The sequence below is a fragment of the Pseudophryne corroboree genome, chromosome 6 (assembly GCF_028390025.1).
Source record: "Pseudophryne corroboree isolate aPseCor3 chromosome 6, aPseCor3.hap2, whole genome shotgun sequence".
Lineage (NCBI taxonomy): Eukaryota > Metazoa > Chordata > Amphibia > Anura > Myobatrachidae > Pseudophryne > Pseudophryne corroboree.
In genome coordinates, this window is record NC_086449.1 from 577477393 (window position 1) to 577493690 (window position 16298).

At 40.8% G+C, this 16298-nt stretch overlaps 1 protein-coding gene across 4 annotated transcripts in view; it reads right to left on the reverse strand.

Moving 5' to 3' along the window:
- Positions 1–2611: 2611 nt before the first annotated feature.
- The window catches only part of N4BP3 (NEDD4 binding protein 3), a 170396-nt gene continuing 156709 nt past the window's right edge, over positions 2612–16298 (reverse strand). For all 4 annotated transcript variants that reach the window (XM_063927897.1, XM_063927898.1, XM_063927899.1 and 1 more), the window contains 4 exons: positions 13315–13749; positions 10798–11370; positions 8590–8841; positions 2612–4838 (listed from right to left, as the gene is read on the reverse strand). In XM_063927897.1, coding sequence (XP_063783967.1) covers positions 4281–4838; positions 8590–8841; positions 10798–11370; positions 13315–13722 — 1791 coding nt within the window. In that variant the 5' untranslated portion in view covers positions 13723–13749 and the 3' untranslated portion in view covers positions 2612–4280. The remainder of the gene's footprint in view (positions 4839–8589; positions 8842–10797; positions 11371–13314; positions 13750–16298) is intronic.

The window sequence follows — 16298 nt, forward strand, 5'->3', positions numbered from 1 at the left end:
TCCCCTCTGGAGCTCAGTGTCCAGTCAGCGTAGTCAGTGGCTCAGACCCCGCAGGGCGGACACTGCTCCCCCCCTCAGTCCCTCGATGCAGGGAGGCTGTTGCCAGCAGCCTCCCTGTAAAATAAAAAAACTCTAAAATAAACTTTTACTATGAAAGCACTGTAGAGCTCCCCTAGCTGTGACCGGCTCCTCCGAGCACATTTTCTAAACTGAGTCTGGTAGGAGGGGCATAGAGGGAGGAGCCAGCCCACACTATTAAACTCTTAAAGTGCCAATGGCTCCTGGTGGACCTGTCTATACCCCATGGTACTTATATGGACCCCAGCATCCTCTAGGACGTAAGAGAAATACAGCTGTTATTTCAAGTATACTATTCAGTTCAGAAATAAACAGACTTTTAAATATGTTAATGTCAAATTGTGGATTTACATGCTTTTTAGATGAAGAGGAGAATATCTGTTAATTGTAATATTACCACATTTATATGAAAATAATATCTGACCAAAAACCACAACTTCCACACTGAACCCCTCTTAGGGTTTATGTAGCATCAGGCAGTTATCATGGGTTACTTATACACCAGAAATCCAGGCTGTTCCACAGATGCAGCTATCCTTTGGAAGTTGTAATTGCATATCACATAGTATGGTCAGTATAAACTATTATTTATTAGAGATGAGCAGATCGGTTGTGATTCTGTTCAAATTCAGTTCAAAATCAGACCTGAAAATAAGGCACATCATCATCTTTACGGAAAAAGATGTCCATGAAAGATTACATTTTTCCTTGTTTTCAGATCTGCGTTTGGCAGGAAGTCGGTCAAAACCAAACCGGTCATCTCTGTTATTTATGGACACTAACACTACAGTAACAGGTAGAATAAAATATTGGTGACCTTGTGACTGTTCTGATTCTATTGCTGTTGGAGCATGCCATCTGGTTGCATTTCCTCCAGTCAGAAAGCACCTAGTGTCAGCTGACATTAGCAACCTATCAGAGACTTGCATTCCTTATTTATTCTGTGTCTGCCTGTGCCGGTTATAGTTCCCATTCCCTGCATCTAGGTTTCAATACCTAGTGGAAGCCTTGTCAGTTGGTCCCTGTTCTTGTGACAGTTCTTGTTTCATGTCTTGTTACTCTGCTGTTCCAATAACAAATGTAGGCTATATCGCCATTGCAGTGGCTATTGGTTCAATCAACAGTGGCCATTATGTAATATCCTTGTACTACATTCAAGCTCTGACTCAGATTTGTGCATTAATCTGTCAACTGCATCCCAGCTGTGTTAAAGTATCATGCTGAATTCCTCGATTCACATTACTCACGTGGAAAAGCCCATATCCATAGTCTGCCTAAGAATTCTCAGAGAGATCCTTGTTACCCCTAGTTCCAGAGTCCCAAGCCTACTTAGTTTACTAGAGTAATACTGTAGGTAACAGTCTCCCTGCCAGTCTTAGTATTCCCACAGTTACTACTTCTGTAAATAATCCTGCTGTCTCCATCCAATTGTGTAATGCCCTACTACTAGAGGTTTAAGTCCTGGAGGCCACCTAAGTACCAGTGTGTATACCAAACATTAAGGGAACACGGATGGCTCGTGGGCTCTAGGGGTCATACACAATTGAGCTGGAGTTCCCCAACAATGACTGATTAAGAAGAAAAACAAACAAAACCAGTGTGGTATGTAAATGAGATGTATTTAATATTATTGCAGTTTTTAATTTTGCTGTCAAAACTGTCAGCTTTGAAAACCCAAAAAGTTTGTAAATACAGCCCTTAGCTATAGTTACTTACCCGGTGCTTCACATTATGATGCGTAGTCAATAAGCTGTAAGCATAGTTAAGCTTCCCATACACCTAAAGATTTATTGTCTGATCTGGCTGGTTGGAAGGAAAATCTGGTAATGTGTGGGAGCAAATGACAATTGACCATATGCTTTGAAATGCCGGAAAACTGATAAAAACGGTAGTTCAGACAAACTGGTTAAATCAAATGGATTTAACCAAGTTGTCTGAACAACCATTTTGGTCAGTGTTCCAGTATTTCAGAGCAAAAGGTCAATGGTTATTTGCACCCATCCATTACCAAATTTTCATTCCAACCAGCCAGATCGGACAATAAGTCTTTAGGCATATGGCCAGCTTTAGCTTATTACAGCATTTCTTTTCTTAAACTTAAAAAAAAAAAAGCAATATTAGCTTTATACTTCATTTAGTATTCATTTCTTAGCGTTGTATTAATGTACAAGAAGTTTATGCAATGGAAATTTTATCATCTCTTACTAATTGTATACTTGTACTCGTATAGCCCCAACTGTCATTTTAGTTAATATAATGATTATTATAGATTTAATTGGATTTAAGACATTATTATTATTATTTTTTTATAGCTGTGTTTATTTAGTAGGTATGAATTTGATACACTGAAATTAGTCAAAGTAGGTTCATTTTAATATGGGTACAGCCTTTAGATCTCATTTTCTAATATAATTTTTTTTTATTTTGTTCCCAAATATGTTAACACCCCTCCCCCTGCCATATAAATCCTGCATTGCCCCTGAAATGTCCCATCAGATACCTTTTCTGGCAGAAAACAAGCAGTCATTCAGAATTTACAAATAAAAATAGATCCAATTTATTTGCAATTGATCTCAAAAGATTAGGTTCACTTTGAAAACGTGGGAGGTGGGGGGGACCAACAAGCAGCACATAAAGCTAAAAAAAACTATCACAAACTATTGACATTTTAATCAGCATAGCCAAAACACGTAATTCTCATCGTCACTAAATTTACTAGAGGTTGTTCGTTCAAGATTCACTATGACATGTACATGCAGAGCGTGCTATACTGTTCAGAGATTACACTTGTGGCTGGTTGGCCAGAATATTATACTTTGGATGCTGGGTCCATATGGAGAATTCCTGGAGTTGTAAATATATATATATATATAAATAAAATTCCAGATGGTCGACACACCATATATATTAAATTGTAGGGGTAGCTACCCATGTTAGAAGCTCATAGTGAGATCCATAAACACAAAAACCAGACTTGCAGATAAGCAGAAAGTTTTATTCAAACATGAAAATGTCCGCAGGATATCAACGTTCCGGTCCCCACACGGGGACAAATGACTGTGTGGGGATCGAAACGTTGATATTCTGGGAACATTTTCATGCTTGAATAAAACTTTCTGCTTATCTGCAAGAATGGTGTGTGTGTGTGTATGTAGAGAGATGCTGCGGTCCGGCACTTGAAGAAGTAAATGGGACGGATGTCCGTTTCTTTATGAGATGAGCATGAGTGCCACACTTTTGAAATTATATATATATATATGTATATATATGTATTCTAGTACCTTGCGACACATGTTTATATTATATTTGGGTATGGTTCACATTTTGTAATGCCAGTATTCCTGTATAACCAGTTTTGAAATCCAAGAAATACTGCAAGAAAAAACAAGGGGACAGCTTTGCTGTGCGAGGGGCCCAGCTGATATAATACAGACCTGCCAGTGAGCTTGTAACATCCTATTTCTTTACTCCTAACTGCAGTTACAGTGAATTACTGGAATCTCTGTGCAACTATGTTTTAAGATACTCTACTAACCTAATTACAAAATTAAGTCATTCATTAAATTAGAACGGTTACATGTCAAAATGCTCCTAAAAAATATAGGTTTGTCTTCACAGTTTATAAAACAAAAATTGTCCACAGTGCCATAAATAACAAGTGGCCAGAGACTAGATAAAGTGCTACAAGACCTCTACACACAGGCAGAGTCTCAGGAACACATCTGTTCTCTAACATCATATTATCTTCTCTACCGAAAGTACAACAATGTAATCAGTAATGTGGTTACATTTTTCAGTGCTGTCCTTCAATAGCAGTACACTATACATCCCTTCCCTTGATATTTGTCATTTTAATCACAAAAATAGAATGACCATTTTCCTAGACTCAGTAAATAGAGGACTTCTTGCATGTAATACAGAAAAAGTCACTCATAAGCTTTAGGTCCCAGTGGTCACTCTGGTTTCATTCGTTGTGGACCATCCTCACTTCATAAAAGCACAACAGTTACAATGATCAAATGGTATTGACCTATAGTGGATAATCCACCCTCACTACGCCCCAAGTGATCATTTCAGTCAGTCATTTTATAGTAGTGAGGATAATGGAGGAATCTCACATTGTCACAGCACATAAATAAACAGAACTTCTGTCACCGTGTATAGAGGTCATCTCCGTAATAAAATGTAGCATCTTCAATGCTTCATGTTGTCTCACAGGATTCCACAGCATCCATCCAAAGTGAGGGAGTGCTCGGAAACTGTACTGGAATCTGCTTCAGCTCTTGAATCTGTTTTTCAAGATCCTGATTGCGATGGTACATTTCTAGATAGCTGGCTTGGATCTCCTTCTGGTACCTTAGAACTTTATCCTTTTCTTCTTTCCAAGTTTTCCTTTCATTCTCAAAATTCGAAATCTGGGCCTCATTCTGACGTCTTTCCAGTATCAATTCAGCCCTTAGCCTCTCTAGATCCACCAAAGCCTCTGAACCTTCTCTCAGTCCCCAGCATTTTGAGTTATCCACTTCAGAGCACACATTATTATTTGTTCCGATCGGTGAAGTTTTCCCTTTGGTATCCTCTAAAGCCTGCAGTCGAGCTCTTAGGTCTGCTGCCTCCTTCTCCTTTTCTCTTGCTCTAGCTTTTGCCTCCCGAAATTGTGTCTTCATCAGAAATACCTCCCCCATCTTTTGTGTAACCTCAGCCTGCGAGTCTCTAAGCTGCTGTTTCAGGAGAGAGATCTCACCAGCTTTCTGAGAAATCTGCCAAAAATAAAAATCAACAAATTAGTTAATGAATACATGTATCTGCATATATTCTTCATATTTCAGTATTAAATCATTAGAACAATTCTAAAATAGAATGTAAGCTCTCACGAGCAGGGCCCTCAGCCCTCATGTACTTATCCTTCACCTACTTAAACCATCTTCGACGGCACCAAATTCCACCCGGATACTTATTTCAGTGTCGTCTGCTGCTTTAGCTATGTTTATTTACCCTGTACTTGTCCTATAGTCTTCAACTGTAAAGGCCTGTACACAGTGGTCGATATATCAGCCGTTCTCTTGAACTGCCGATATATCGCGGGACCGTCGGCCAGTGTGTACGGCCGATACGTCTGTGAACTCCGTCGTTCACAGACGTATCGCGTCGGCCGCACATGCTGCGGCGTCCGGCGGTGATTGACAGCTGAACTGGGCGGGCGTGTGTACACGCCCGCCCAGTTCATGATGTCAGTCCCCGACGGATCGGGCAGTGTGTATGCTCAACACACTGCCCGATCCGTCCATAGATATATCTGCAGATCAATTGATCTGCAGATATATCTACTAGTGTGTACCCACCTTTAGTCACTATTTTCCTGTTTTGATTATTTGTTTATGTACTCTGTAATTGGACGCTGTGGATCCCTGGTGGCGCCATATAAATAAAGGATAATAATAATAATAATAATAATAATAATAATAATAATAATAATAAAAAATAATATTTCTACTGCGCAATACAAAAGAAAAATAAATCCTTACAAATGGAAGAGAAACAACTGCAGAATTATGAGTGCCAATTACCCTCTTGTCAACCACTAAGTTACAGCTATGGAGGACAGCTGTGCTTATTTTAATAAAGCAATAACGGCAAATATATAAAATAAAGACTCAGACTCTTAATATGGTTCACACCGAGACATTACATAATTACAGGACATGCCAAGTTTTACAAACACCATAGTTTTTTTTTTCCCCCTAATACTGGTTTTGTGGGATTATTCATTTTATGTCTCTTTTCTAGATTACCTCTTCCTTTCTAGCACCTGCAGTTAATTTATACACGGATTGAGCAATTATAATTCTGTATTTATATATGCCAAGTGTTCTGAAGAATTTGCTGGTCTAAATCTGGGGAACTGCAGAGAGCCTTGCCCAACAATTAAGCAGAGTATTAGAATTTGAAATAATACAATTTACAGAGTGATAGCACTCTCAATAACATTTAGATTACTTAAGGAATAAGTGCATTCACTGGGGGAGATTCAAATGTTTGAAAAGTCAGTTGGGAGTCTGTTTTTTCCTATCTAATAGACAGGAAAAAACAGACACCCAACCGACTTTTCAAACATTTGAATCTCCCCCACTGAATGCACTTATTCCTTAACCCAGTGGTTTCCAAACTTTTTTGAATCACGGCGCCCTAGAATATCAGAATTTTTTTCACGGCACCCCTAGGCCAAAAATTTATTATTGAGAAATTTAGAAAGAAATATTACATTAAGTAGATCGCATTTATATGTCATCCTTAGGGTCAGTTGTGTGGTGAGGGACAAGATTTGCTTCTGTTTGGCCACATATTTTATGACTGGCAGCCACCAGCACTGGTTTTGCCTATTATATTGACCATGAATAGTTTGAATTGGTCCTGGACCACCTACCCAGGGCACCCCTGCAAGTGTCCCGAGGCACCCCAGGGAGCCACGGCACACAGTTTGAGAACCTCTGCCTTAACCACTTAACTGACAATTGTTCCCTTCAAAAACATTACATTGTTTTTTTTGTATTTGTTTTTTAATTTCAATACAGTTTAAAAAGTATTATATTATGCACATCTGCAGAATGGATATCCTCAGCAAAGCGCAAGTGCAATTGATTGCCAACATTTCAACACCACATGCAGTTCCACTGCATAGAGCCTTGATAAAAACGGCCTAAGCGGTGTTGAAACGTTGGCAATCTATGCCCTAATTGCACTTACGCTTCACTAAAGAATTGTTCATTTATCAAGTCCGCTGAGTGCTGCATGGTTCTTACACATCGCGAGGAGGGATGTGCCAGCCCCACTCCAGAGAACCCTGATAAATCTTTATATAATATATTACATATATACACACACACACACACACACTGTTTTACAAGCTATAGAAAACTATGCAGCAGAAAAGGAATACGATATGTATAAATATACAGCAATGTTATCACATTATTATTATATCAATAGTTGAAAAGTGTAACAAACCTAATTTAATAAAAAACTGTGAATATCATAAAATCATTTCAGCCCCAAAATTCACAGGGGGACTGAATACTAAACTACAAACCAGTGGTTTCCAGACTAACAACACATAAAATATGCAAAGTTTTTTTGTATGTTAATATTGACTGATAATGTGTAAAAATGTAGATAAACTTAATAATACATGCAACAAATGTATTAGAAGCCACAACACAAAGCTGGCAAGTATGGCCATGTCAATTGGCAATAACATTTTGAGGCTGTGGTAAGTATGCCGTGTTCTCAGGGTCATTTGCTTTGCATAGCATCTTTACCATGATTAGAGAGTTCTCTTCTTACTGTATCAACAAAGGAATAGATGCAAATGCTTTAACCACATTTGTCATTAACCCTTATAAGGTTCCCTTCCATAAGAGTATTCACCCCACTGGGATTCCTGGCCCTCCTCGTCCTCAATTAAGTACACTATGATGTCGACCTAACCTGCTTTTTCTTCTTCCCTCACGATACGTGCGAACTGACCTCGCTCTCCTACTCATACTGGCAGCTATGAGAGGGTCCGCAGTAGGCTCTCCCAATGGCTTTTACATTACTACCAGTTGAAGTATGTTAACTAAAGTTAACTAAAGCCTTTAAATGCATTGAGCAAGTTCTGCAGGTTCACATAATATAATACTGTGATTTCTCAATCCCTAGCAATCTGGGATCGGACCAACAAATGCTGCAAACTGGATTATTTTCCAAACCCAATGTACCTTTTGTTAATCCAGGAGTCAGTGACTCTGGGTTGCAACCCTGATACATTCCTGCTGTGACTGGGAAAGTGGCATAAGATTAATGAATGATAGTACACGTGGATATACTTTCTCCACCTGCACTGAGATACAAGCTTCACTTAATATCCATCACAAGAATTGGTTTAAATTTTTACAACAGAGACATTATCACAAAATAGGTAAAACAGTTTAACGTCCAGATCCGTAAAATATACTAGAATCATTCTTTATCAGGCCTCTGCAAAGACATTTGTTTCCACATTAAATGCAGATTGCTCATGGCCAAAGAATTCTTATGAGATTGCATGGGAGGTGGGCATGGAAAAGAGTATGGATAATGATGACTGGGGGAAAAACAGGCTTCAGGTCGACTGGAATGAGCTAAAAAATTATTTTTTTAAATAATAGGACAAGGAGGGCCCTGTCGGCACAATATACCACTGTCATTATGTTCCGACAGGGCCCTCTGCTCTCTTGATTGCACACCCAGTATCAATGATAAATCCCAGTTTAGTTCCTAATATGAGTATCACAATTTCCAGAGACTGACTGTTCAGTAGTCTTCCTGGATCCTTCCCCTTGCTATTCACCACATCATTTCAGCAGTGCAGCACCTTTCTTCTTTTCATATACACAAATGAGCCAGTGCGTGACACTATGTATGGCATTCAATTTTAGATTCCTTAAAGGTAGGTCTGAATACATGCATACATGATATAATGAATTATCTTACCTCCCATTTGGATTCTTCCAGTTTAGGGCTAAGATTTTCAGGCTGTTTTTGTCTAAGCTGCTCACACTCAGCCCTCACTGAGCCAAGTTCCTCCTGAAGACGCTTTTTCTCCTGCTGAACTTTGTACAGCTGCAACTGTAAGGCTCGTTGGCTGCGCAACGCCTGCTGAGAGATCTGTTGCAGCTTTGACATGTACATCTGTTTTAATTCATCTAATTCCTCCATCCAGAGCCGACGTTTGTCTTCAAACACCTGCGAGATGGAGATTACATAGTAATGAAGAGTTCCAGGACACATTTGGAAATTCTACTAGCAAAGACTTTGTACACAAACAGAAAAACATTAATAAAAGAGCAATGCCAATGCTTTCAGCAAAAAGTTTCACTGTGGTGTGTAATGTGATTACAATACTCCAGTACAGTAATGTCATGAGCCACCGCTGTGGCTCATTCCTGTTTGTGTTCTGTGTAACTGCAGCCTGTCTCCTGTATGTGTGGTCTGTGCAGTTTCACCTGTCTGATAATTAGGCCATTACCTTTCTGTCTGGTTTTCCAGCTGCAGTTCATTTGTGTTCAGGAGGCTTGTCCTTTTCGGCCATCCTGATTGGGGCTTCTCCCTTTATTACCCAGCTACCCTGAGGCCGATTATAGCTTATTGTTTTCTGTTTGTACCTGTGTCCGGTCCCTGTCCTATGGTGGTATCTTGAACCTGTGCAGTTGGTGCTATTACATTACTTGTGATACCCAGTCCAGTTAGAATCCGGTGTACCCTGTCCTGTCAGAATCCTGAGTTCATTACCTGTCAACTGAGTTCCTGACTGTGTATGCGAGACCTAGCCTGGAAGTACATTCAAACAGCTCCAGCCTTACCTTCCCTTGTCTTGCTTTGTCCTGCCTTGCCTGGAATCCAGGGGACTCCTGCAGCTAAGTAATCTTGTTATCTGTACCTTGCCTTGCTCTCCCAAGTTCCTTAAGGAACTCACTGCTAAGTTATTCATTGCTTGTACTTAGTTGCTTATACCACCCTATGCATTGTTGCATTCATATACAGTCTGTGTTTAGTTGCTAATACCATCTTGTGCATTGTTGAATTTATATACACTTTATACTTAATCACTTATACCACATTGTTCATTGTTGCATCCACATACAGTAGTTAGTTACTAATATCATCCTGTGCATTGTTGCATTTACATACCATCTGTGTTTAATTATTATACCTCCCTGTGCACTGTTGCACTCGCGTGCATTCTGTTATTATCTCCGTCTGTACATTTAGCAGCATTACTAACATTGTGTCCACTGAACATCTCACTGTACTGCATTTACTCTTGCCCAGCCTCCAATAGTCGCCTTGTCCTTACAGAAGACCTGGGGGCATCTGAGTACAGGGTGGACCTAATTCACCCTGGAAAGGCGGCTGCTAAAGGTAAAGCCTAGCATCGCAGGAGGCTAAAAGACTGCTGGGCAAGGGTAATTGCATGAGCATTACCAAGTACCACCTGGTAACCCGCTTAACTGAGTAGTCCACATAACAAGTAATGACAGAAACATTTATATATTATTTCTCTATTATGGGCTTCTAAATACATTCTACTCTACAGTATAAATCAGTCTTTCTCAACCCCTTCCTCAGGACCCATAATGGTTCAAATTTTCCAGACCACCCAGCAGATGCACAGGCGTATTACCTGGTTGGGTATGAAATTCCGGCAGTCAGAATACGGACAGCAGGATCCTGTTGGTAAGAGTCCCGGTGGATGGTAGTATTTTTACCCTATCCCTAACCTGCCTCTAACCCCCCCCCCCCCCCTCCTGCAGCCTAACGCTCTACCTCCCTCTTCACAGCCTAACTCTAACCATCCCCTCCTGCAGTCTAACCCACAACCTCCACCTAAACCCAAGGCCAGTACTTAACTTCATGATCCAGACTGTCAGAATTCTGATCGAATCTTGACTCGTTGATTTTTGTTGGCAGCCCCTTAGGGCTGTGTACAAATATCAGCGAGTCTGTGGTGAAACCAGGCTGTAAACCTTCAATTTTGAGTTATGTCTCCTTTGACTTATACCTAAGCAGAACAAATAGCAGCTTGTTTATACTGTATATCAGGGGTAAAGAGGAAAGAAAATAGTTTGTCACACTCTAAAATAGAAAAGAAGAGCGACTGCAATACTGTATATGTGGACTATGAAGTAAGAATGCACTCACTTGAGTAAAGGGATCATCCTTATCACTTGGATTCCTTCTTAGAGGTCTCAGTTCCATCCCCTTTTCATGCAGCTTTTCTTCCAGTTGTCGCGCTACATCTTCCACAGACTGAGAGTACTCATATGGAGGAGGAGGTTCTCCTGAACACTGTAGGCGACTCAAAGTTGCCATGCTCTTGCAGGACAGTGATGTCTTCTCACCAGAGACATTGTCTCGAGCCCCGCGGGAAGCTCTGTCTAAAGATCCCCCAATATGGTTAATATGTCCAGTGGAAGCACTTATCTGTGCACGAGCTACGCCAAACCCAGGGCTATAAGAAGTAAAGCTATTTATGGAGTTTTGCCTGGAATCAGATAAGCTATCATTTTCATCATTTTCGCTTTCATGCTGATTGATGTGATGGAGCTTGTTTGACTTCAGGTGCCCACAACGAGAAGCAATGTTCAGGCTGCCTAGTGTGTTCAGACTGCCATTGCTTTTGGATAATTTATGGCCACCTGAGGAACATAAGCTCTGCATTGACATGAAGTTCTTTGCATTTGATGGCTTCAAAGCAGATTGCCCAAAGCGAGACTGTAATAGAGAGGATATGAAGATCAATGTAGTGTCATTCAGATACAAGACCTTGTTGACTTAGTAGCTGTATTACTGTTTAATCTACAGTCCAAGACCCATGTTGTACAAAAAGTGGCTAGTGTTCCTTGGTTTACGCACGAGTGTGTCCCTTACCCATCTTACCACATATTTACTCTTGTTGGGTACCTTGGTTTCCATTGGTAGAAGAGTGTTGTGGTTATTTGCTTCTACTGCTCTTCACCAGATTGTAGGATAATATGTATATTACAATTAGATGTATTGTTTTGTTTTATATTTTTGCATTTCTTCACTGAATTATTCAGTTATGGGTTCAGTATATTGTGTCGACATTTATCATGTCAACATAGTTGCACGGTTTTAAAGATAACTCTTTTCCCAACAATCAGTGACTAAACGTTTCTTCCCTGTGATGTAATGGCTTTAATTCTCCTAAAACAGAAAAGTACTTTAAGGTCCAGCAATATGGAAGTCTTGTGATCTTCCGTACCATGCTCCTTCAGTTACACGCTAAAGAGTGTCTGCTATATATTATACGAATAGTCGCAGCTTGTTGCTCCTGCAATGCGTGTGCACATCTGTATTTGTAAAAGAGTAATCCGCATAGATTGGATAATAAATATATATGAACCTGCAGTTGGATTGCCATAGTCCTATTTGTGGAAGATCTTTGTACATTTCATCAGGGCGGATGAGGAAGACGTGTGAGATTCCTTCAGAGATGTGTGACTGAATTTTGTGTTAAACTTGGAAAAAGCGGAAATGAAACTCATGAAATGTTACGGCAAGGATACGGCGGAAAAACAATTAGCCGTGCTGCAGTATTTCTATGCAGTTTCAGTTCTTTTGTCACAATGGTGGTCATTCCGAGTTGATCGCTCGCTAGCTGTGTTTAGAAGCCGTGCAAACGCTATGCCGCCTCCCACTGGGAGTGTATTTTAGCTTTGCAGAGGTGCGAACGAAAGGATCGCAGAGCGGCTACAAAAATAAATTGTGCAGTTTCAGAGTAGCTTTAGACCTACTCAGCGCTTGCGATCACTTCAGACTACTCAGTTCCTGTTTTGACGTCACGAACACGTCCTGCGTTCTCCCAGCCACGCCTGCGTTTTTCCTGGCACGCCTGCGTTTTTCCGAACACTCCCTGAAAACGGTCAGATAACACCCAGAAACGCCCTCTTCCTGTCAATCACTCTGCGGCCAGCAGTGCGACAGAAAAACTTTGCTAGACCTTGTGTAAAACTACGTTGCGCGTGCGCATTGCGCCGCATACGCATGCGCAGAAGTGCCGGCTTTTTGCTTCATCGCTGCGCAGCGAACATTTTCTGCTAGCGATCAACTCGGAATGACCACCAATATGCTGAACCTGTTGGAACGAGATGCCAAGTGAAGCCGAAAGCATGCGTAAGGTTAACCTTCTGTCATTTTGCAACATCTGTACAGCATTGGCAATGTTGACATCTGTAACTGCGTAGGATTATCTCCCAGAACACGCTTTGTGTGTGTATTACCCTCTTTGAAGTACTTCCACCACTGAAATACTGCAGCACAGCTAATTGTTTCTCCACCGTATGCTTGCTGTAATATTTAAATTTTTTCCAAGTTCAACACAAAATTCAATCACACATCTCTGATGTAATCTAACAGACATGTCTTCCTCATCCGCCATGATGAAGCGTACGAAGATCTTCCACTTGCTGTGACCAAACAAAGAAGACTACAGCAGACCAAATGCAGGCTCAGACACATTGATATATAAACTTCACAATAACCAGTATAGCGTTGCCCCACCTACATATGCATGCATAATAAATATATATATATATATATATATTTATATCTATATTCAGTACATATTGTATATTTATGCATATCTATAGATATACAGTATATGGTTTTTTTTTTTACAAAATGAAAGTTACGGACCTTTTCAAAACGTCCTCTTTCTGGAAGTGAAGTCTTGCTGAAGTCTGTCCCCCTGCGTTCTTTGTGGTATAAGCCAGGGTAGTCATTCTCTCCTCCATCCACACTGTGTTCTCTTCGGAATGCCAGCCCAGAAGACAACTTCTTGGCACTTTTACCATCTTTCTTTGAGATACTCAGATAGCTAAGCAGTTCTCGCTGATTCAGACCCCTCTTCAAGATATTTCCTGGGCTGTGTGATTCTGGAAGTGGCTTAAAATCAAGCTTGAAATCATCTGGTGAAAAGTCATGTTTCTCTATCAGACTGCTCACACTGCCCATATTGCAAGCGGATGAGACGTCTGAGGTGAAAGATTGGAGAAGTTGGTTCCCACTATCACAGGACAGGCTGAACGTTTGTGCAGCTGCCATGGAGAATTAGCAAATGTCTGGACAACTCTGTAAAAATAAATTAACTTTGTTATAAAAACATGTTACATTGCTTTGATCAACCAGCAGTAATTATTCTACAACTGGAGAAACATGTAAAACATCTATGTTAGTGGTCGGAAAAAAATTGTAAAGCTGTCACAAACCAGAAAGTACTGCCATTATATATTTGCGCCTTCAGCAGCGCAAACAGCCTGTATGTAACAGCACATTGCTACAGCCCCAATGGACACATTAGTGGCAGAGCCGGATTAAGGGGGCGGCACGGGGGGCGAGTACCCCTAAGCCCCCTTCTCTCAACGAGCCCCCAGCCGAAGCTGCTGCTTCGGTGTTCATAGTGACAAATAGGCGCTACCTCTCTACGCTGCTGTGTGCAGTGCTCTCCAGTAATCAGTCATGCTGCACTCAACCTGCTGTCGCAGTCACACTGGATGAACTTGGAGGACTCGAAGCTCCTCACACATCAGTCACCTATAAAGGGGCAGGCACAGGACACACTGCTCTTACCGCTGAAGTCTCGATACTGCTCGGCCTGCCCCGCTAGTGGTCTGCTCAAGCCAGACTTACCATTCAGAGACTGATGTCTCATGTTGCACTGGACTAGTAAGAGCTCACCATTCTCTGAAGTGCAGCAGAAGAGGTGCAGACTCTTTTATTCACACCTGGAGCACAAGCGTGGTAAGGCTCATGACTCAATACTGTATGAAGGCTAGGTGTTTTCTGTGCAAATGTGCCAGGAGATCACTCATTCCAAAAGTTGCACCATCGCATTAACTTTAAGGCATTGCAAATGAGACAAGCGGTAATCACATCTTTCCCACCATCAAGTGGTAGTTCAGTGATCACTCAGAAAGGAGAGTAGAACCCTAGGATCACCAATTATGCCATGCTGCCTAATCAGGCTCCAGAGCAATATCAGCAAAGCCCTTCCAATACCCATCCATCCCCCCGCGCGCCCTCCCCTCCATCCCATATCCAGCCAATCCTCAGCTCATCTTGTGGATTCAGTGCGCATTGTGCGCATAGAAACAATTACCTAGATAGATTTGCTCTTATTTTCTGTTACTTTAGCAAGTTTCATTTATGTTTTTTTATTGAAATATATTTATTTTGTGTTACTTAATACTTCAGATTACATACAGCATTAAGGACTCTACATTTGTAAACCTTGTCTCCTTTACAGCGCTGCTTGTCCCCCTTTACAGTGCTTTGTGGTGTCATGCATTGCCTGCACTGCTGCTTCCTCATGGTGGTGCAGAGAAAAGGCACACATAGCGGGCACAGCCATGGGGCGGCACTGACAAGTGAGGGAGGGCCCCCCAAAGGCTTAATCCGGCCCTGCTAGAGGGGACAGTATTGGGCAGGGAAGAAAAAAATATATATACCTTTAGGACCTACACCTATATAATGTAACAAGCCATAGAAGGCAAACCAAGAGATCAGCAAGTGGGATTAGTTATTGTAGAGTTTAAAGAAACTATAAACAAGCATTTTGTTTAAATCTGGAATCACTTATGTGTAGATCCTGGATGTGGATAGCATGCCATGAATGTCCACTAAAAGAGACACAAACGTCAATTAGAGCTACAAACTAATCCAGCCAAAGGGTGTAAATTTGCATCCAGACAAACTACGGTATGTTGCGATCCAGGGTTGTGAATGCAATTTTATGTTTATGCAGGGTAAATACTGCCTGCTTTTACATGTAGCACACAAATACAGGTCACCTGCATTTTAACACTGCAATTTAGAGCTAGGCAAGGACGCACCCTTCTTAGAATCCTAAATCATTCTGCAAATTTGAAATGAACTTCTAGCTGTATAAATGAAGCCCATATTATAATCTGACACCCAGGCTTCTAATTTAGGGAATTTAATGCTGTAGAACAGGATGTCCTACTGTGTCTATTAAGTAATGTATTCATAAATTAACGATACACCTTAACATGCCAGAGAAGGGCAACAAATATTACATAACAGTAGTAAATATATTTACTCTTCATAACAATAATATGCTTAGCACCGGTATATCACGACATACATTAGCAGCAGAAAAAGTTAGACATCTGTGCTGTACATGTGAAAAATATTATGATCAATAATGTGTTTTTGCATATTGAACAATGGGTATGGGTCATTAGGTCAACAAGATTTAGGTCGCCAGTCATTAGGTCGACTACTATTGGTCGACGTGACTAGGTCGACGTGGTCATTAGGTCGACCTGCGGTTTTTTAAAACTTTTTTTGTGTCTTTTCTTCGTAAAGTGACGGGGAACCCCAATTTGTGCACCATGTCCCCTTGCATAGCTCGTTTCACTCACCATCCATCGGACACAGGTTACTGTTCCCAATTGTAGTCTATGTGAATTGTAAAGTATGAAAAAGTAAAAAAAGAAAAAAAAGGGGAACACTCTTGTCGACCGTTTTCCATGTCGATCTAATGACCATGTTGACCTAGTGCATGTCAACCAATAGTGGTCGACATAATGACCATAAGCCTTGAGCGACAGTAATTTAATAGAACGAGGATGATTATGGCTGCCATCTCACAATGTACC